This window comes from Poecile atricapillus, chromosome 11 (genome assembly GCF_030490865.1).
Source record: "Poecile atricapillus isolate bPoeAtr1 chromosome 11, bPoeAtr1.hap1, whole genome shotgun sequence".
Taxonomy (NCBI): Eukaryota; Metazoa; Chordata; class Aves; order Passeriformes; family Paridae; genus Poecile; species Poecile atricapillus.
The window spans coordinates 11728772-11746334 of NC_081259.1; the positions used below are offsets into that span (position 1 = coordinate 11728772).

General features: G+C 37.2%; 1 protein-coding gene across 1 annotated transcript; it reads left to right on the top strand.

The window, feature by feature from the left end:
• The first annotated feature begins 2367 nt into the window (after window positions 1-2367).
• LOC131583097 (aromatase) lies at window positions 2368-15991 on the top strand. Its single transcript, XM_058846902.1, has 9 exons — window positions 2368-2633; window positions 3609-3759; window positions 6138-6292; window positions 6549-6725; window positions 7399-7513; window positions 9353-9467; window positions 10077-10239; window positions 11621-11862; window positions 14171-15991. The coding sequence occupies exons 1-9, from the start codon at window positions 2489-2491 to the stop codon at window positions 14435-14437; spliced, it is 1530 nt and encodes a 509-aa protein (XP_058702885.1). The 5' UTR covers window positions 2368-2488; the 3' UTR covers window positions 14438-15991.
• Window positions 15992-17563: the final 1572 nt, after the last annotated feature.

Consider the following 17563-nt stretch of genomic DNA (forward strand, 5'->3'; position numbering starts at 1 on the left):
AAAGTCTGCTTCAATCACACTCATTGAAATGAAGCAAAGAACTCCTCAATGCAGGAAATGTCAACTGTTTAAGATCTTGAGAAGCCACTTTGACTAAAGACTGTTTTAGATCAAGTCAAGAGTGTAAAAAGGATTCAGGCTTAATACTTTGCCTTTAATACTTTTATCTACATGACAGCACAATCCAGGATATTAAAATTATAAATGTAACAGCAAGGTGCACACTGATGTGTTGGACATAGAAAAAGTTTATTTTACTAAAAACTATAAAATTATGAATCTGGGGCAATCAAGAATCTAAAACCTAGTCCATTGCTAACTGCATATTTTGAAAAACCAGAGACCTGCCTGCATTCCACTATCAAAACAATGATAAGCTTCAGCTGTGAGTATTTAAGAGCTGAACAAGATCAAAACTCAGGGCTGATTTTTAGAAAATGAAAGGGGGAGACTCATACTTGCAAAGTACACTGTGCAAACATATCAGAACCTTCAACTCTACCAGGGCTCACCCTGCAGATCTGATACTCATGGGCTCACATTGGGAGCTATGAAATTGGTTTATTCCACAGCACCCAAATGCACAACCAGCTCCATAGTTTTCTTCACAGGGAATATGAGGCAGTGAAACTACTTCACACACACCAGAATGTCTCGGAAAAAACAGAAAACACAATTCACATCAGAGCCTATCTCTGGCAATGGAGTACAGACATGAAGTTCATGCAGATCCAGAGAGAAAGCAACATAAAAATGGAACTATACACCCCAAGTGTGGCTATTTCCCTTTATAATGCCATAAACTCGTATTAGCGAAAGGGACAGAAGCTGATAAAATATTACACATACACAGGCATGCTTTTGTTGTGGTAAGGACTAGCACTCAAGGAAATTTAAACTAATAAATATCATTACATTATAAAAATGCTTGTGATTACAAAACTTATTTTTCCACAACATGCAAGACAACACAGCAGCTGGATGTGTCCAGGATGTGACCAGTCCCTGGACACTCAGGAGGGGTGGGCTGCTCTCCTTTGCCATAGCAGGGTTGTTTCTAAAAGGTCACCTGGCAGATTGGTCACTTTGGATCATAAAAACACCAGAAGCCTGGCACAGAAAACATCCAAAAGTGAACATTGCATGCGCCTGCAAGCCTTTAAACCACTGCTTACTCCCTTTCCCCATATTCCCTTCCTACACTCCATACATTTCCTCCTTTGACCATAAACAGCAGGAATCTCACTATCTGGAAAGCATCTATCCTATTCTAGGCTTAGTTTAACATAATTACAGCACTGACAGTCACTACAAAGCAAGCTCTCAGTTTTTCTGCAATGTGAGACCAAAACACAAGACAAACAAGCACTTGCTAAAAGGAAACTCTACCTAAAAGCTTCCTGCTAAGTAAATATATCCTTCAAGTTTGAAATATTGTTGCAGGAAGAAACAAAAAAAAAAAAAAAAAAAAAATCTCTTTTTAGTTATTGCCAGAGCAGAATTAATAAGTTTCATAAATAAAATATTGTTCAGGTTCAGTAAGTCCTTTCTGTGGTTAAATGAGTTCTCATTCACATTCCTTCTCACACATATTCCCTCTCAGGTACAACTTCTTATATTTTATGATTTAGTTCAAAAACATGCAGAAAAACTTGCTAGAATAGAAGGGTTAATTACTAGAATTAATCCTTCTTTTCCCTTTATGCATAAGAGACTTGTTGGCTGTCCTTGGGTTTTCTTTCCTGTGCTGAGTGCTGGTTACAACCTGAGTAAAAATATGGCAACAACAATCTATGATCCTGTTTGCTATGGTATATATTACATTTTTCAAAGTTTTTAACAGAAAAGACATTAAAAAATGCACTACATTATATTACATTGTTACACTCAAAGGCTGGCAGTTAAAAAAAGCTATAATACATGTGTCAAACAAAAAACTGTGGTACTGGGGTACTTTATCATATCATTGAAAACTACCACAGTTATTCTGGAAATTCAGGAGCTCTGGCACTACAGGCATACAGGAAGGGAACAGCTAAGTAAGACAGGCAAAAGCTGGCAAGTGAACTCATTCAATGCTTCTACATGTGCTGAAAGTTTAATTTCTTGTGTTTTGGTTAGAGATTTGCAAGGAGTAAACCTCAGTGTTGGCCAGCCGAGTCGATATCAGAGATAAAAGGTCTGTCAGCCAAAATATCCAAAACTATGCCTCAACATCAAGGTCAGACAACCTTTGTTATTCCCAAGCAAAAAAAAAGTGTCTGCTTCATGTCTCTTTGGGCTTGTGATGAAGCTTGTCCCAGCAAGCTCCCCAGGCAGCCACTCTCGTTATAAAGCCACGTCCAGAGCTGATTTGTTCATTTGTAGGAGCTACAAAGGCAGTGAGAGGTACCAACAAAGCTGAACACATCTGAGCTTTGACAGCCTCTGCCTCTCTCCCCACTTCTCTCTCTCTCCTTCTGAAGCAAAGCAGAACCTCTTTGGAAGGATGGTCCTGGAATCCCTGAACCCAATGCACTACAACATCACCAGCCTGGTACCGGACACAATGCCCGTGGCCACAGTGCCCATACTCATCCTCATGTGCTTTCTCTTTCTAATATGGAATCATGAAGAGACTTCATCAATACCAGGTAAATTCACTTTAGCTATTGGGCTACATAAAAGTTTTCATAGTAATTTTTGATTCTTAAATTTAAAGTGACAAAGTAATGCTGAATACTCATGGTATAATGACAAAATTTATCATGAATCAGTTTAAATAATACAGATTTTTAAAAATTCCTGATAAAGGAAATCAGTCTTATTTTAACTTCAGAACTTCCATAATAATTGTGACTTGGCCTTATGACATTTCATTTTCAACTTTATTTTGTGTATGGTAGAAAGGTATAATACTATTTCACTAACTCAGGATGTTTTCATTTCCATGTGTGTTATAAACCACTTTTTATATTTTTACTACTTTTTATTACATTTCACATTTTAAAGTTTAAGTTTCTCTAAACTGCCTTACCTCTAAACCGTTACCTATAGAAGCTGTTCAGATTTTAGTAGGTTATCAATCTTTCTCTGTCTTTAGCACTGAAAAGCCTCTAGAACAGAACATCGAATTCCCTTTCCTTCCTGTAATGTTTTGGGGTCTTGTTTAGACATTAATGGCTCAGCTTATTTTTCACCAGATGCAATGCCCTGCTGCATGAAGGAGAGCAGCACATGATCTCTCACAGGTGTTGGACAGGAATTACCCTAAACCAGTACGGTGACTCCTGAATGAAATTCTGGGAGAAGACCAAAAGAGAATTTCCTATTTCCAGGATGGAGGCACTGTCCCTCCAGAAGCAAGCAGCAGCTGGAAGTTGTACAGAGCAGCAGTGAAAGCTGTTGTTGTAGGTACCACTGAGGGCACTAAAGGCTTCCTCAGACGCTGAGGGTTCCCCAGCACAGCTGTGGTTTCTGAGCAGGTTTCAGAGCAGAACTGTTTGTGTGAACTGCCCAGCACAGACTGCGCCTGTCACGTTAAAAACCTCCTTGCAAAAGAGAGATGCTCAGAGGTGTTTCCTTGTCTGTGAGCACTGTGAGACCAAACCTCTCTTACCTTGTTTCAGGGCCAGGATACTGTATGGGAATCGGCCCCCTCATTTCACACGGGAGATTCCTCTGGATGGGAGTAGGGAATGCCTGCAACTACTACAACAAGACATACGGAGAATTTGTGAGAGTTTGGATCAGCGGTGAAGAAACATTTATAATTAGCAAGTAAATCCTTATTTTCTATACTTAATAACTTGAAAAACTTTATATCTTTAAAACCTCTTTGCTGCTTTATTCTAAAGTAGAATTGAAGTTATTTTCAAAAATTGTCCTAACAAAAACCTTTTACTTTCTGCTATTCACACACCTTTTCTAACCTTGTGTTTGTTTAAAGACTCTGCTATTGAAGTTTTGGTGAATTCTCGTAATATTTTTTTGTGGAAAGGAAAGCATTGTTGTTTAACCCTAAAAATAATTTACCATCTATTTTCTTATTCCATTTGTTATTAAGACAACATTCAGTTTAGGGATCTAGGCTGACTGCAATGTGGGATTAAGTCAATTTTTTGTTTTCTGTGTTTTTAAGTTTCTCCTTATAGTGGAAGTAAATGCTTGAAGGTTATGGCTCCAATTCAGGGATTTAACTAAGCAAATACAGCATTATAGTATTAGGAGTAATTCCACTTCAATTAATGGGATTCATAGGCTTCAATTATGCACAGTATTTAACATAATGCTAAACTTCAGTCTATCATTTTATTAGTACCAGTGGATGATTGCTTTCTTCTTACATTGCATTATTACAGGGCATGCCATGAAAAAGAAAAAAAACAGAGTAGTAAAATGTTTACCATTGATGAAGAATCAGAACCTTTTCAATAGCAATATCAATCAATTCATACTTTCATTAAGTAAAAAAAGCTTTTGAAAGACAGAGCAGCATAGAGAAAAATCACAGATTTTGCCACATGGTACAAGTCAGCTTCATCTCTATTTTAACCACTGTAGAAAGAGGTAATCATGACAAGGAAACCTTTGCAACAAAGGTGTTGAAAATATCAACTACAACAGTAAAATGTTGAAAATACTGCAAACTCTTATTGCTGTCTTTCCCTCTCTGTGCTATCAATTCATTAGAAACCAACCAGGAGTGCTGCTGAAAAATGTCAGATTTACAGTCAACACATTGTTTTCCTTCAGACATTTTTTGCTTTAAATCAATGAATGTACATAGAAAACAAGTATTTAACTTTTTTAAAAGCAAGAACCTAAAGTAAAATCTTCAATGGATCACAAATTCACTGCAAAACTAAACATAACCCAACTTCTGTAAAAGAAAATCAATGTCATCTTTTTTCACCAATGTCATCTGAACTTTTAGCAACAAATCTAATACTGAGGCATTAATGCACAGAGAGAAGGACTTGCAGTCGTGGTTACAACAGCTGATGTCATTTGGAGGAGTTCATTAAATAGTTTCATAAGGAAAATCTGCTTCTGCAAGGTCACTTGACAAAATTCTTCCTTGAAATATTATGATGTGTCTCCTGCATAGAGACACATGGGATGGGAGGGAGAAAAATGACCTGCTGCACCTTCTCCTTTCTGGGGACAGCTGTCAGAATTCAACACCATCTTTTCATGCCCAGGGAAATACAGATAGCGTGCCCTGACATGGGAAAAAACTTTAATGTTAATTTTTACCTCTGGGTCATGCAAAACTATGAAGCCAAGAATATTTGCAGTCAATAGCAAAAGTCACATTTACATTACCTGACTGAAAAAATAAACCAAACCCACATTAGCAGTCTGGGGTTTGGCCCATAGACTAGGCCACACAGTAAAGAAAGAAGCATATTGTCTCATGTCAGATCTTTGTTCTGAGTTTCTTTCGGTTGGATTCTCTTCAATCCGTGTTTCATCACATCCACATTTCTGAAAAGCTGGCTCCCTCTAAAGGAAATTATATCTTGAAGCAAGAATGCTGTCTGCCAGCACCAGCAAATTAATCTTGCTGACTGTAAATATAATTATGCATATCATGGACTTCCCTTACGTGTCTCTTTAAGGATATTTATTGTGTATCCCACACGTACCATCGTTTTATGATGATGCATATTTAAGTGATGCATGTATTTTTATGCTTTCAGGATGTGTCTGGGAATGACCAAAGAGCTACAAAGGAATACATAGCATTGACTATACAAAAGTAAAGCTGTAATTTAGTACACATCAAATATTTACCTTACCCTCTGAAATATCTGACATTGGGCACTGCCTAAGTGTTTCATATATATCTACACATTTCTATGTACACACGCTATTCAGTTTAAAATCCCTCGTTAACCATTTGCATTGTAATTGAAAAATAGTTTAAATCCGAACAGAAGAAATTACTGCTTTAATATAAATTCTGAAGGCATTAATCAAGATTATTAATTATGTAAAGGGAACAACATTTCGTGCTAAGCATTATATTTCCTGCTAAATTAAGAATGCGAGCCAAGCACTTGGGAGCAACTGTAAAATGTCAGAATACAAATGCTGTATTCAGTCTATGAAACAGTTTTTTATTTGGGGCTTTTTCCTCCTTCCTTTCCCAGATCCTCAAGCGTGTTCCATGTGATGAAGCACTGGCACTACGTGTCTCGATTTGGGAGCAAGCTTGGACTACAGTGCATTGGCATGTACGAGAACGGGATCATATTTAACAACAACCCAGCACACTGGAAAGAAATTCGGCCCTTTTTCACCAAAGGTAACTCGGTGTGCACTGACAGGCTGCATCACTGTGACACACACAGCCAATCTTTCCCAAAATGCTGTTGTGTTTGTCTGAAATCCCTCTATTTTCCTTTCAAAGCATGACAAACCAGTTAAGCTCTGGAGCGGTTTTACACCAGCCACTGACACAACATTTGCCATTCTATGGACGCTATCATCACCAACTGAGATGTTCTAAAGAAGGTACAGAAGTTAATGAACCTTTTGCTCATTTTGCACGAATGTTTCAGCTCTGTCTGGTCCCGGGCTGGTGCGGATGATCGCGATTTGTGTGGAGTCAACCATTGAGCACCTGGACAAACTGCAGGAGGTCACCACGGAGCTCGGGAACATCAACGCGCTGAACCTCATGAGGCGGATCATGCTCGACACGTCCAACAAGCTGTTCCTCGGGGTCCCTCTGGATGGTACCGACACTTTCAGTTTGGTCACTTAAGATGGGTCTGAAATGCATATCCAAGGAAAATTCATCGGTACCACTCAGCAGTTTTGTCTCAAAAAAACAGAGCGAGAACATACCCTTGTAATCATCATATTATTGACTGAAATTGATTTATTATAGTGTTAGTTATAAAAGAGAGTTTTATATGGCCAAAAGTATACATTAGCTTGTCACACACCTTAACTGATTGTACCATTTAAAGAGATTTTTATGTACCAGTTGGGTACAATTCAAATATTATATTATATTCATGCAAGAATCTGAAATATTTCCACCAAACTAAATGATTGCTCTGAAAAGTTCACCTAAAAATGTATGTTTTCTACGATTTTTTCAGCCTATGACAGAAAAAATATTATCAAGGACATCTAAACTGCCCATTTCAGTGTTCTGCAATAGTTCTGCTGCTGGTCTCCTGCAGACACTTTGGTCTGCCTGACACACCTCTGTGTCCTTGCAGCAAGTTACCAAGAGTTTCTATAAAGACCTTTTGTACAGAGTGCTACAAATGTTACCTACTGGTTGCTTATCAAATTCCCATGAACCTAGTGGAGTAGAGAATGCAATCTTATTATTAATTTTGTCTGAAGAATTTATCTTACTTGACAATTGACCTTTTTTTTAACATTTCTTTTCAGAAAATGCCATTGTGCTTAAAATTCAAAACTACTTTGATGCCTGGCAAGCACTTTTATTAAAGCCTGATATATTTTTTAAGATTTCTTGGCTGTGCAAGAAATACGAAGACGCAGTGTGAGTATGAACCATTCTACAAAGCGTTTGCATAAGATTCTTTCATTTTAGGAAGGAGAATTTCCCTTGAGGCTTTCCTCTGCCTTTTAGAAACTAAATTGTGACACTTGCAAAGGTGGCTGCTGAGGTCCCCTGTCTGCAGAGCCAAGACAGAACCAGATTTGTCACTGGTGGTACAAGTAGCTGAGTTCCTGGACCAGTTTAAAGCTTTGTCTGTCCAGTCCAATTTATTCACCAAAATATCGGTTCATGCACACTCAAATGTGAAACTAAACTGAGATCACTGGCTCAGTCCAGACAAGGAAAAGCCATTGTATGGATGAAGTTATATTTACTATCCAGTTGAGGACAATCAGAGTAAGTTAGAGCTCATCCAAACAAGGAAACCCATCTGTATTCAGGGCACAGTCCCTGAAGAGTAAACCTTGAGCAGGTACCTGTTTATTGGTTTCCTCAACAGGCATTTTTGAGTCAACCACTCTTTCATGAGATAAAACTTGGTGCTCAGTGTGATAATCCATTTCAAGGTCAGGGTTTTTTTCCTAAATAAGGAACAAACACATTTTGCCATTTTCTTGTTTGCAAAAATACAAAATGCCTCTTCCTGTTTTGTGATCCTCTTTTTCTGTCTTCTGCCAAAAGAGAGCTGGCTTTAAAAAGAACTGGCAGTCACTTCTTTTCATTTTGGATTTGCTTTCCACCTAGGGAGAGAAATTGCTCCTTAGGAAGGGTATGTAATAAATTGCTTTGATAGTGCTACATAACATAAAGGCTTTAGGGAAAAGATCAGGTTCACCCAAACTAATTGACCCTTGAGGACTAAACAGAAGATTCACCTTTTCTAATATTTGCTTGCTAGTTTTGTTGTGGCACTGATTACTGCTTTATCCTGTGATGCTGATAATAAACTATTATGGCCCAGTTATTACCAGAAAGCCCATGCAAGCAGATATTGATATTTCAAAAGCAGTCCCATAAAAATAATTTATTAATATTTTTTATCGTAAAGAAAGAAAAATAAGATTTCTGGATTTAAAGTAATGCAAATAACCATCATAAGATATGAAGACTTCTAATATTCTTCTGATAAACTTTGCAAAAAGGATCACTTGATGTTTTTAATACATAAAATATTTATAAATAGAGATCTTTATGGGATTGAAGTTCTAAATACATTTATCCTACAAACACAAATTATCTATTTCAACAGTAACAAACTGACATTTGAAAAGCCTGAAGATTTCACTCAAAATCTTTTCAAAACACTTTTTTAAAAATAATTGCCTTCAAATCTATAATTAATTAAAAATTCCCCCAAATTTTATAACAACTTTTGAACCCTGTCTTTTCTACCCCTGAAACAAGCTTTTGACATAGTATTACTGTTTAAATATGAAAAGTTTAAATTAGCTCTTCCTCCAAGATACAAGTTTTTTAACACTTGCCTACATTTTTCTAAAAATCATCTCTTATGTTCTCTAATTCATTTTACTTACTGATAGAATACAGTATAAAATACAAGGAAATCAACAAATTCTTTGGAAATGGTAATAAATCTTTAAAAACTTTAATAGTGTATATAGACACCATTTTTCTCCTTTTCAGTCTATTCTATAAAAAGAGAGAAAGATTTCATTCCAGACTGACAAGCAATTATTTAAGAATAATACGAAAGTACACCTTGCCAAAGTATTACTACTTCTGCAGAGAACCATTTAACCATTCTTAGGAACACCTAATTTCTGCCATCCTTAGATGCTTTTCTTGGTACATCTCTGTATTTCTAGTCATACCCTGGTGCAGATATTTATCAATGTGTTGGATTTCATCTGTTTTCAGCAAGGATCTTAAAGGAGCAATGGAAATCCTAATAGAACAGAAACGACAAAAGCTTTCCACTGTGGAGAAGTTGGATGAACACATGGATTTTGCATCCCAGCTGATTTTTGCACAGGTATTGGGAATTTACTCAAAATATGGCTAATTTTGGTTTTTCTGACATTCTCCTGAGCACAGGCTTTGCAATTTAAACTTCATATGCCTCTCTAAAAGTCACATCATCATAAAGGGATGCTGAGCAGTTGGTGCTGTGGAGTGTCTGACAGTGACTCAAACAGGAATATTTGTATTTCAGGATCAGGAGCTTGTCATATTTATTTCATGGCTTAAACAACATCCCTAAAACTCTTGCATCTATCCCTGAGTGTCCTTCAGTCCTTTCCCTAACCCCTGTGTATTATTTAATGTATTGCCTTTTGTTTGCAAAGGTTTCAAATGCTATACAACTACTATCTTGTATAAACTCTGACAGCTCACAAACTCTGGGAGGAAATGCAATAAACTAAGAACCTGAGCTAAGAACACACATTTCTGTTTTTCTGTTAGACAATACACACTGATCAGAACATGAGCTTTCTGCCTTTGTCTGAAAGACAAAAAAGAAATGCTATTTAGCATAAGATAGACTGTCAAGAAATTTTGCAGTTTCTAGGACCATTGTTAGCATCAGAAGCCAGCAATCAATATTTTCTCAAAAATTTCCTTTTTTTTTTCCTTTTATTAGAACAGAGGGGATCTGACTGCTGAGAATGTGAACCAGTGTGTGCTGGAGATGATGATTGCTGCTCCTGACACTCTGTCTGTGACTCTCTTCTTTATGCTAATCCTGATTGCAGAGCACCCCACAGTGGAAGAGGAGATGATGAGAGAAATTGAAACCGTTGTGGGTAAGCAGGAGCTGCAAAGTCAGTGATGTGGGAATATAATTTTGCTACAGCAGTGATCTAATTTAATTTATCTAAACATGAAAATTTTAAGCATTTCCTCCTAATAGAAGTGTTTGCTGTAAAACATATGAACTACTACTGTATGTAAAAGATTATATTTGAGAGCAAATGAAAAAAATGTAAGAAATCCGTAAAATAAAATAGGAATCATCAGAACTGATAATCTATTAGAAATGATGTGGTATATTCTCTCCTCAGCAGCCACAATGTAAAATCAGCATTCACCTCAAGTTTAATTGAAATTATTTCCCAGTTACCCTGAAATAGCAAAAGGGGGCACTTGTTTCAAATACTTCTAATCACCATTATTTCTCTGTGATAAAATACAGAACTTCTCTAAGTTTCATTATGACTCTAGAAGGGAAAGACTAGACAAAATTAAAATTATATATTCTGCTGTCATCCATTTTTATCTCAAATTGGCCTCCTCTAAGTACTAATTACTAACTATTCAAAACACAATCAAGATATTCCAAATTTGCATTCTTCCCCTTCTCTAGTCTTCATTCAAAGCCTGACACTGAACCAATATAGAAAGTAATGTCAGCCAGTATTATTTAAAATTTACTTCTGATCTGTTAAACACTGGAAAATGTATCACAAATCTTTTAGTCTTTTTCTAAGGTACTTCTAACAATCCTTATTCTACTGTCCTCATGAGAGGACTCACTCATTTTCCCCACTTCTTTCTGAAGCCTTACCCTGTACAAGAGCCTTGTCTTTTCCCTGAGGAAGAGCCCAGGCAGGGTGGCAAAGTGCCTTTAGTCTGCCCCAAGGCTGCCCCGCAGCCCCAGAGCCCCTTGGGGATGGAAACAGCAGGGAAGCTCCTGCAGGGCACATCCCAGCGCTGACACTGCATCTTCCTCATCCCAGCTGGAACTGTCAGGCCTCAGCAGGGCCTGGAGGGACACCCAGCCAAACCCAACCCCACAGGGAATGTTTAAGGGCCCTGCAGAATTAGCTCCAGACTATCCCAGATTCCCTTCGCTGTCAGCTCTCGGGGATTTATTTGTTGTGCCTTGTTGCTCTCTCATGCAAAAGCCAGGGAAGGACTCCCAGAGCTCTCGCTGACAAGAACAAAGACTCAGAGTGTTAAGAAGAAGGTGAGAAGATTGTTAATTAATAAACTAGGGTTTATGCTAATGAACAATACACCAGATTTCCCCAATAAGTAAGGCTGCAAAAATCTCCTTAGAAGCTGTCAGATCCTTCCTACAACTTCAGACCCCGAGAATCTTCCCAAAATGTTCTGATATTTGTACAGTGAAGCAATTAAACTCCTAACCAACTAATCTCTTCACCATCTGCTTTATTCCACAAGGCGACAGAGACATACAGAGTGATGACATGCCACACCTGAAAACTGTGGAGAATTTTATCTATGAGAGCATGAGATACCAGCCAGTTGTGGATTTGATCATGCGGAAAGCGTTACAGGACGATGTCATTGACGGCTACCCTGTGAAAAAGGGCACCAACATTATCCTCAATATCGGACGGATGCACAAACTCGAATTCTTCCCAAAGCCAAATGAGTTTTCTCTTGAAAATTTTGAGAAAAATGTAAGTTTTCCACCTTATTTCTTCCAGAAATTTGGATATTATTTATTGTTAACATCTCTTCTTCTTACTTTGCTTAAGAACTTTGTGACTGTAAGACTGTTTTCCCTTTGTCTAAGTGTCTAGTTAGCTATATAACCTGCTGCTTACTATTATTATTATTACTATTATTATTATTAGAGCTGGACAGATATTTTCCTGTCAAGCTGCCTTTTAAATAAAAAAATAATTATAATATAGAAAACAGTTTCTCCCAGACATAATAATTTTGATTAAAAATTTCTGGTTAAATTTATCAGACACACAGGGTTGCCATTACAACCCCAGACACTGGACAAAATAAAGAGGATTTAGGGCGCTAGAGCCGTGCCAGCAGCTGACACAGAGCTGAGGCTGCCTGAGGATTCTCTGGAGAGGTGTAGCAGTGACTTCTGAGAGACTGGGGATCTAGTGTCCATGTTATTCCTTCTTTTCTTTTTAGATTAACAATATTTTATAGACAATAATGAAAATTTTAACCTTTAACTAACTTAATACTGCAGATGTTGAGTAATTAAGTTCCCACTCAGCACTGAATTTCAAATGAAGTTACATTCTAACTACCAGAAGAACTATAATCAAAAGAAATACGTGAACATCTTTTCTTCTTGTAGTCCCCTACTATTCAAATCATCCTTCAGATTATTTACTCAGACCTCTGCTCTGCTGATTACTGATGAGGCAATTGGTTTTGTGAAACTGTATTTGTTCAGCAGCAATAACCTGGAGAGATTAAAACTGCACTGATCTGTTAGCAGCTGCACACATGAACATCAACAGTAGCAACTTTAGCTTTAAAGAAAGAAACAGCCTATTCAATACACCAAAAATGGACTCACCAGTAAAAACACCTGAAGAAACAGCTAAGGAAAAAAAAAAAAAAAGAGATGAGTGTTCAAGCCCAAACCCTGCACACAGCATTAAAAACAACAGCTCAAAAAAAAAGTCTTAGTAGAAAATTCAAGAGAGTAAGTGATGAAGTTTATCAAAATTACCATTCACTGTGAATAGATTCCAATTTGCCACCCATTATTTACATTCCAAGTATTTCTATCAAAAATTGATATCTTGCTTAATTTACAAGGACATTTTGCTACTAAAAATATTTCCCCTTGACCAAATATTTAACCACACATTTTCTATCTGACTTGATGCATTCTGTTTGCCACATAATTATTCTGGCAGGCACAATTTTCCTCCAGTTCTCTAAGTGAATAGCAATCCACAGCATTATTTATGCTAAGATGCCATTGTTAGAATCTAAACATTTTTCCCATTTTCGCAGGCTGTGCATTTGCCATTGTGCTGTACTGACAGCTGCTGTACTTGCTCTGCGTTATAAAAACATGTATTTATACATAATATTTCCAAAAGCACAGCTCAGTTTACTTAAAAAAAAAATTAAACAAAACACTTCTGTCAGTCTGAAATAAGAAAAGACAGTATGCTTTTTTCCCAGATGATTTGATATAAATCAACATTTTCTACTCTATTCTGGTTAAATAGGAAATCAGAACATGGTTAATATCTGACTTTTTTAAAAAGAAGTTACACGGATGAAGAAAAAAAAACATTTATAACCTTTTATATATATAACCTATAACCTAATGTTTTCAACTGATCTACTCAATGGCACTAAAAGTAGCAGGAACTGGCTGTTCACTCTTCAGTAGTCCTGGGAATCCCACATTTCATATTTCAGCTGACAGGACAAAAGGCAATAATTTTATACATCTTATCTCTCTATTAGATATCAAAAATTCTAACATTTCATTTTTTGACAAATTAGTTCTCAGAAACACTAGCTTTATCACTACAAATGGAGCAGGTGTATGGCTTAGTGATTATCCTTAGACAAGGCAGCAGCCTGTATTTCAGATATTTATGAGTTTCATAATGAACATTTTCTGAAGAACTTTTTAATGAGCTTTAATGCATTTGAAGAGCAGAAGCTTCACTCCATTTCACAGCTTGTGGTGATATCCCTGTAAGTCCCAGGACAAACAGACAAATACCTGAGCAGAATTCAATTGTTTAACTCCACAATCCCTACTGCCTCTGAATTTCCAAGGGCTGGTCCATACTTCTGCCAGTGTCTGCAGCTGGGCCTGACTTGGGTGGGACTTCCAGTGTGAAATGAGTAATTGCTCCTAAAAGAATATTTCCACAAGTTTTTCTGTGTATATCTACTACCAATTTCCATCATTATTTTCTCTGCTTTTATGGAGAAAAATCTGTCTCTGAGTTATTCCTCATGTTTACTCCTCTGCAGGTTCCTTCACGCTATTTCCAGCCGTTTGGATTCGGCCCCCGGAGCTGTGTGGGGAAGTTTATTGCCATGGTAATGATGAAGGCAATCCTAGTGACTCTTCTGAGGCGGTGCAGAGTACAGACAATGAAAGGAAGAGGCCTGAACAACATCCAGAAAAACAATGACTTATCCATGCACCCCATAGAAAGGCAGCCTCTGCTGGAGATGGTTTTTACACCCAGAAGAAATGCAAATGAGAATCAGGGTGATGGAATGGATCAGCACTAAAGTTACAGGGTTTTCACAACCACTAAGAAATAGTCATCATTCCTGGTTAAATATGGAAAGTAAAACGTTTTGTTGCCCCTAAATGACTTCTGGTGACAACTTGTTCTGCCTGTACACAGAGTAACAGGCAGTAATTAGAAAGACTAAAAGAACAGAACAGTTTTGTTGTAGATGATTCTATGCCATACAATTCCTGATTATTTTAAAACCACAGAGTTCAGATAAAATGATGCCTTCCCTTCCAAACACTGCCAGTTCAGAGGTTTGAGGGTCAATAAATTAATATACCTGGTTTAATCCCAGGACTACACGAGTCCTTTTTCCCCCACCTCCCTGAAGCTGGACCTAGCAGTATTTGACTACAGCAAAAGCTCTAATTATCTGTTTTCAAAACATCTGATTGAATAATATTAGTTTATTTCAAGACTAAGAAACAATTTAAAATATTTAAGACATCTATAAGTTGTAAAGAAATGTTAGAACAAGAAGTCATTCAAACATTTTCCTTTACCATATTTTGCTGACCTATTAAACAAATACCAAAGATTTCCAGCGTCACATAGATTTTACCAACAGCAGTAATTTTCAGAGTACTAGGTAATAATGGCAGTTGAGATAACTGTTCTGTGTTTTTAAAACCCAGTCTCCTGCTGCAGAAGATCTGTAAGCATCTTAATAAAGGCTGGGTGAGAATGAGGTAAAGAACACCAGACATCACCACCAGCGTTACATGGGCAGGGTAACGTCCAGCCCCACCTCCTCACCTGATTGACTGTAGAAATTTCCCACCTCACCTCGAGTGAAGAAGGTCTAATTCCCTTTAAGTTGCCTAAGATGTGCCAAACCCTTTTTTGACCTGATTTTAGTTGCTCAATTCTACTTTAGAGAGTAAGATACGGAGTTGTCGCCCATGTTCCCACATCACAGCAGGAGAGTAATGACCCAAAAACTCCTGGTGCTTCTCCTGTAAGAGCTCTGACCAGTGTCCTGCTCTCCAGCATCTTGCTCCATGCCCACTGATTTAGAGAGGTTCTGGAGCTTTAGAAGATAAACACTCCCACCAGAGACAAATTTCGCTGGGTAAATGCCCACAGCTTGTAGTGACAAAGGAGAAATGTTCTGAAGTAGCAAGCAGATTTCTAGAGGACGTTTTTCGAGATGTTTTGCATACACAGGTTTTTATTTTAACTATAAACCAGGCTAGGGTTTATACTTAATCCTTAACAGGAAAGGTTCAGTAATTGTAATTTTTTCTGTTCAGAAGTGACCCATCTTGAGCTCTGTACAATCTGGACATTGATATGTCTACTGGCCTAATGAGGAGTTGCTAGCTTGGTCAAGAAGAAAACAATCCTCTTGGCTAAGTGACAACATTCCTTGACAGAGACTTTCCATTTTCATTAAGCTTGAGTTTTCATACTGTGTAACACAAAGAAATGGGTTTTCCAGATAAAGTGCCTTGAGTTGATAAAGACAACCAACCAATGAACAATAGGCTTTATATGAACCTTTTCCTTCCAACTCATTTAAATGATAATAGAAGGCAAGAAAAAAAAGAGGAAAAAAGAGAAAAATTGTGTCTTTACTTTGAAAACAAAATTAAAATGGATGAATTGATCTATTCCTTCAGACCACTGATCTCAGGCACAAGTCCAGCAGAGAAAGATTTATTCAGTAGCACAACAAAACCGCAGAAACCCAACAAATAATCATGTGCCCCACCCAAAGGTAATGAATTAGACTGGGAATGGTGACAAAAAAGAAGAGCTGCATATTTAAGGTAATTCTCAAAACAACATACAATTTTTCTATAGCAATTTTAAATAAAATCATGCTTGAAAGGATTTATTGAAGAATTTATTGCAGCTAGGTTACTTTTAAAACATTCTCCATAACATTTGCATTATGCCAAAAATTACAACAGTGAAGTGCAATCCTGTACCACCTGTACATACAGAAAAAACTGGGCAGTTGAAGACACCAAGAAATAGGATTTAATGGCAAGACTTGATGGTCTTTTTCAAATTGAAAGATGCTATGTTTCTAGGACTTCTACTTTTTAGGTCATGAAGTGACACAGTGGTATGAACCTGTGGATTATCTAATTTAACCTCGGTTTCTACATTCTTTGTACCCTTTAAACAAGGAAATTGATAAAGCGGTCAGAAGAAGAAAAAACAACAAATGCAACCATGTTTAAAACCTTTTTACTCATTCTGTATCATAAAACACCAGAGCAGTTCTGTGGGCAAGAATTTCTTACTTGCGTAAGAACTCTGAAAAGAAATCCACTGAAGCCTTTTTTTCTTGGTAATAAACCACTATTTTATATACAGGATACATATCTTTACTTATTTCACACACAAAACCAATTTTGTAGTGGTAATTTACTCTCTGATTTTCCCACCCCATAATTATAGGCCTCTTACAAGTAAAATTTTTCACAAGCTTGAAATTATTAAATTATCACTCAAATTTTGAAGAAATTTTATGAAATCAAATAGACGAAAAATGCATGCTGCTCTGATTTCTTGTATAGTATTCTATATTGTTGAATTTGTAGGTTGGAACTTCAGTAACATGATTACCATAATTATTCTATGGATAAAATAAAGCAGTATCATTTTTACTTTTTGTCAGCAAGGCAACAGAGTTATTTCCCATTGTGTTTGAAGTAAATTCCTTCTGATATGTTTTGAACTTAACATTTCTGGTCCTCTGGTTTCTACGGTATTTAGTTTTGTCCACATTTGGACAGCAGAGCTGTAATTAATCTGAGCTGTCAGCTCATCTGAGTCCTGTTCTCTCTGACTTTATTATGGCTGTACCTCAGTGTTCTGTTTGCATGGATATTTGCACTGCCAGGTCCATTTCCCCACCCCAAAATCTCACACGTGCTTGAGAGCTGCAGCTGGGGAAGCAGCGTTTCAGAACTTTGCCATGTGGGCATGAAGAGTTTCAACCCTTCCACCGCACAGAACAGAGCTCTGATTCTAAACAGTGTTTTACTACCAGGTACTGTACAAATTCATGTGGCTTTTTAAACCACATCAAGTCCACAGTGATCAGGGGAATGTTCCATTGCTGTTCAATGCATCGACACACAACAAACTTGACTGTGTTTTA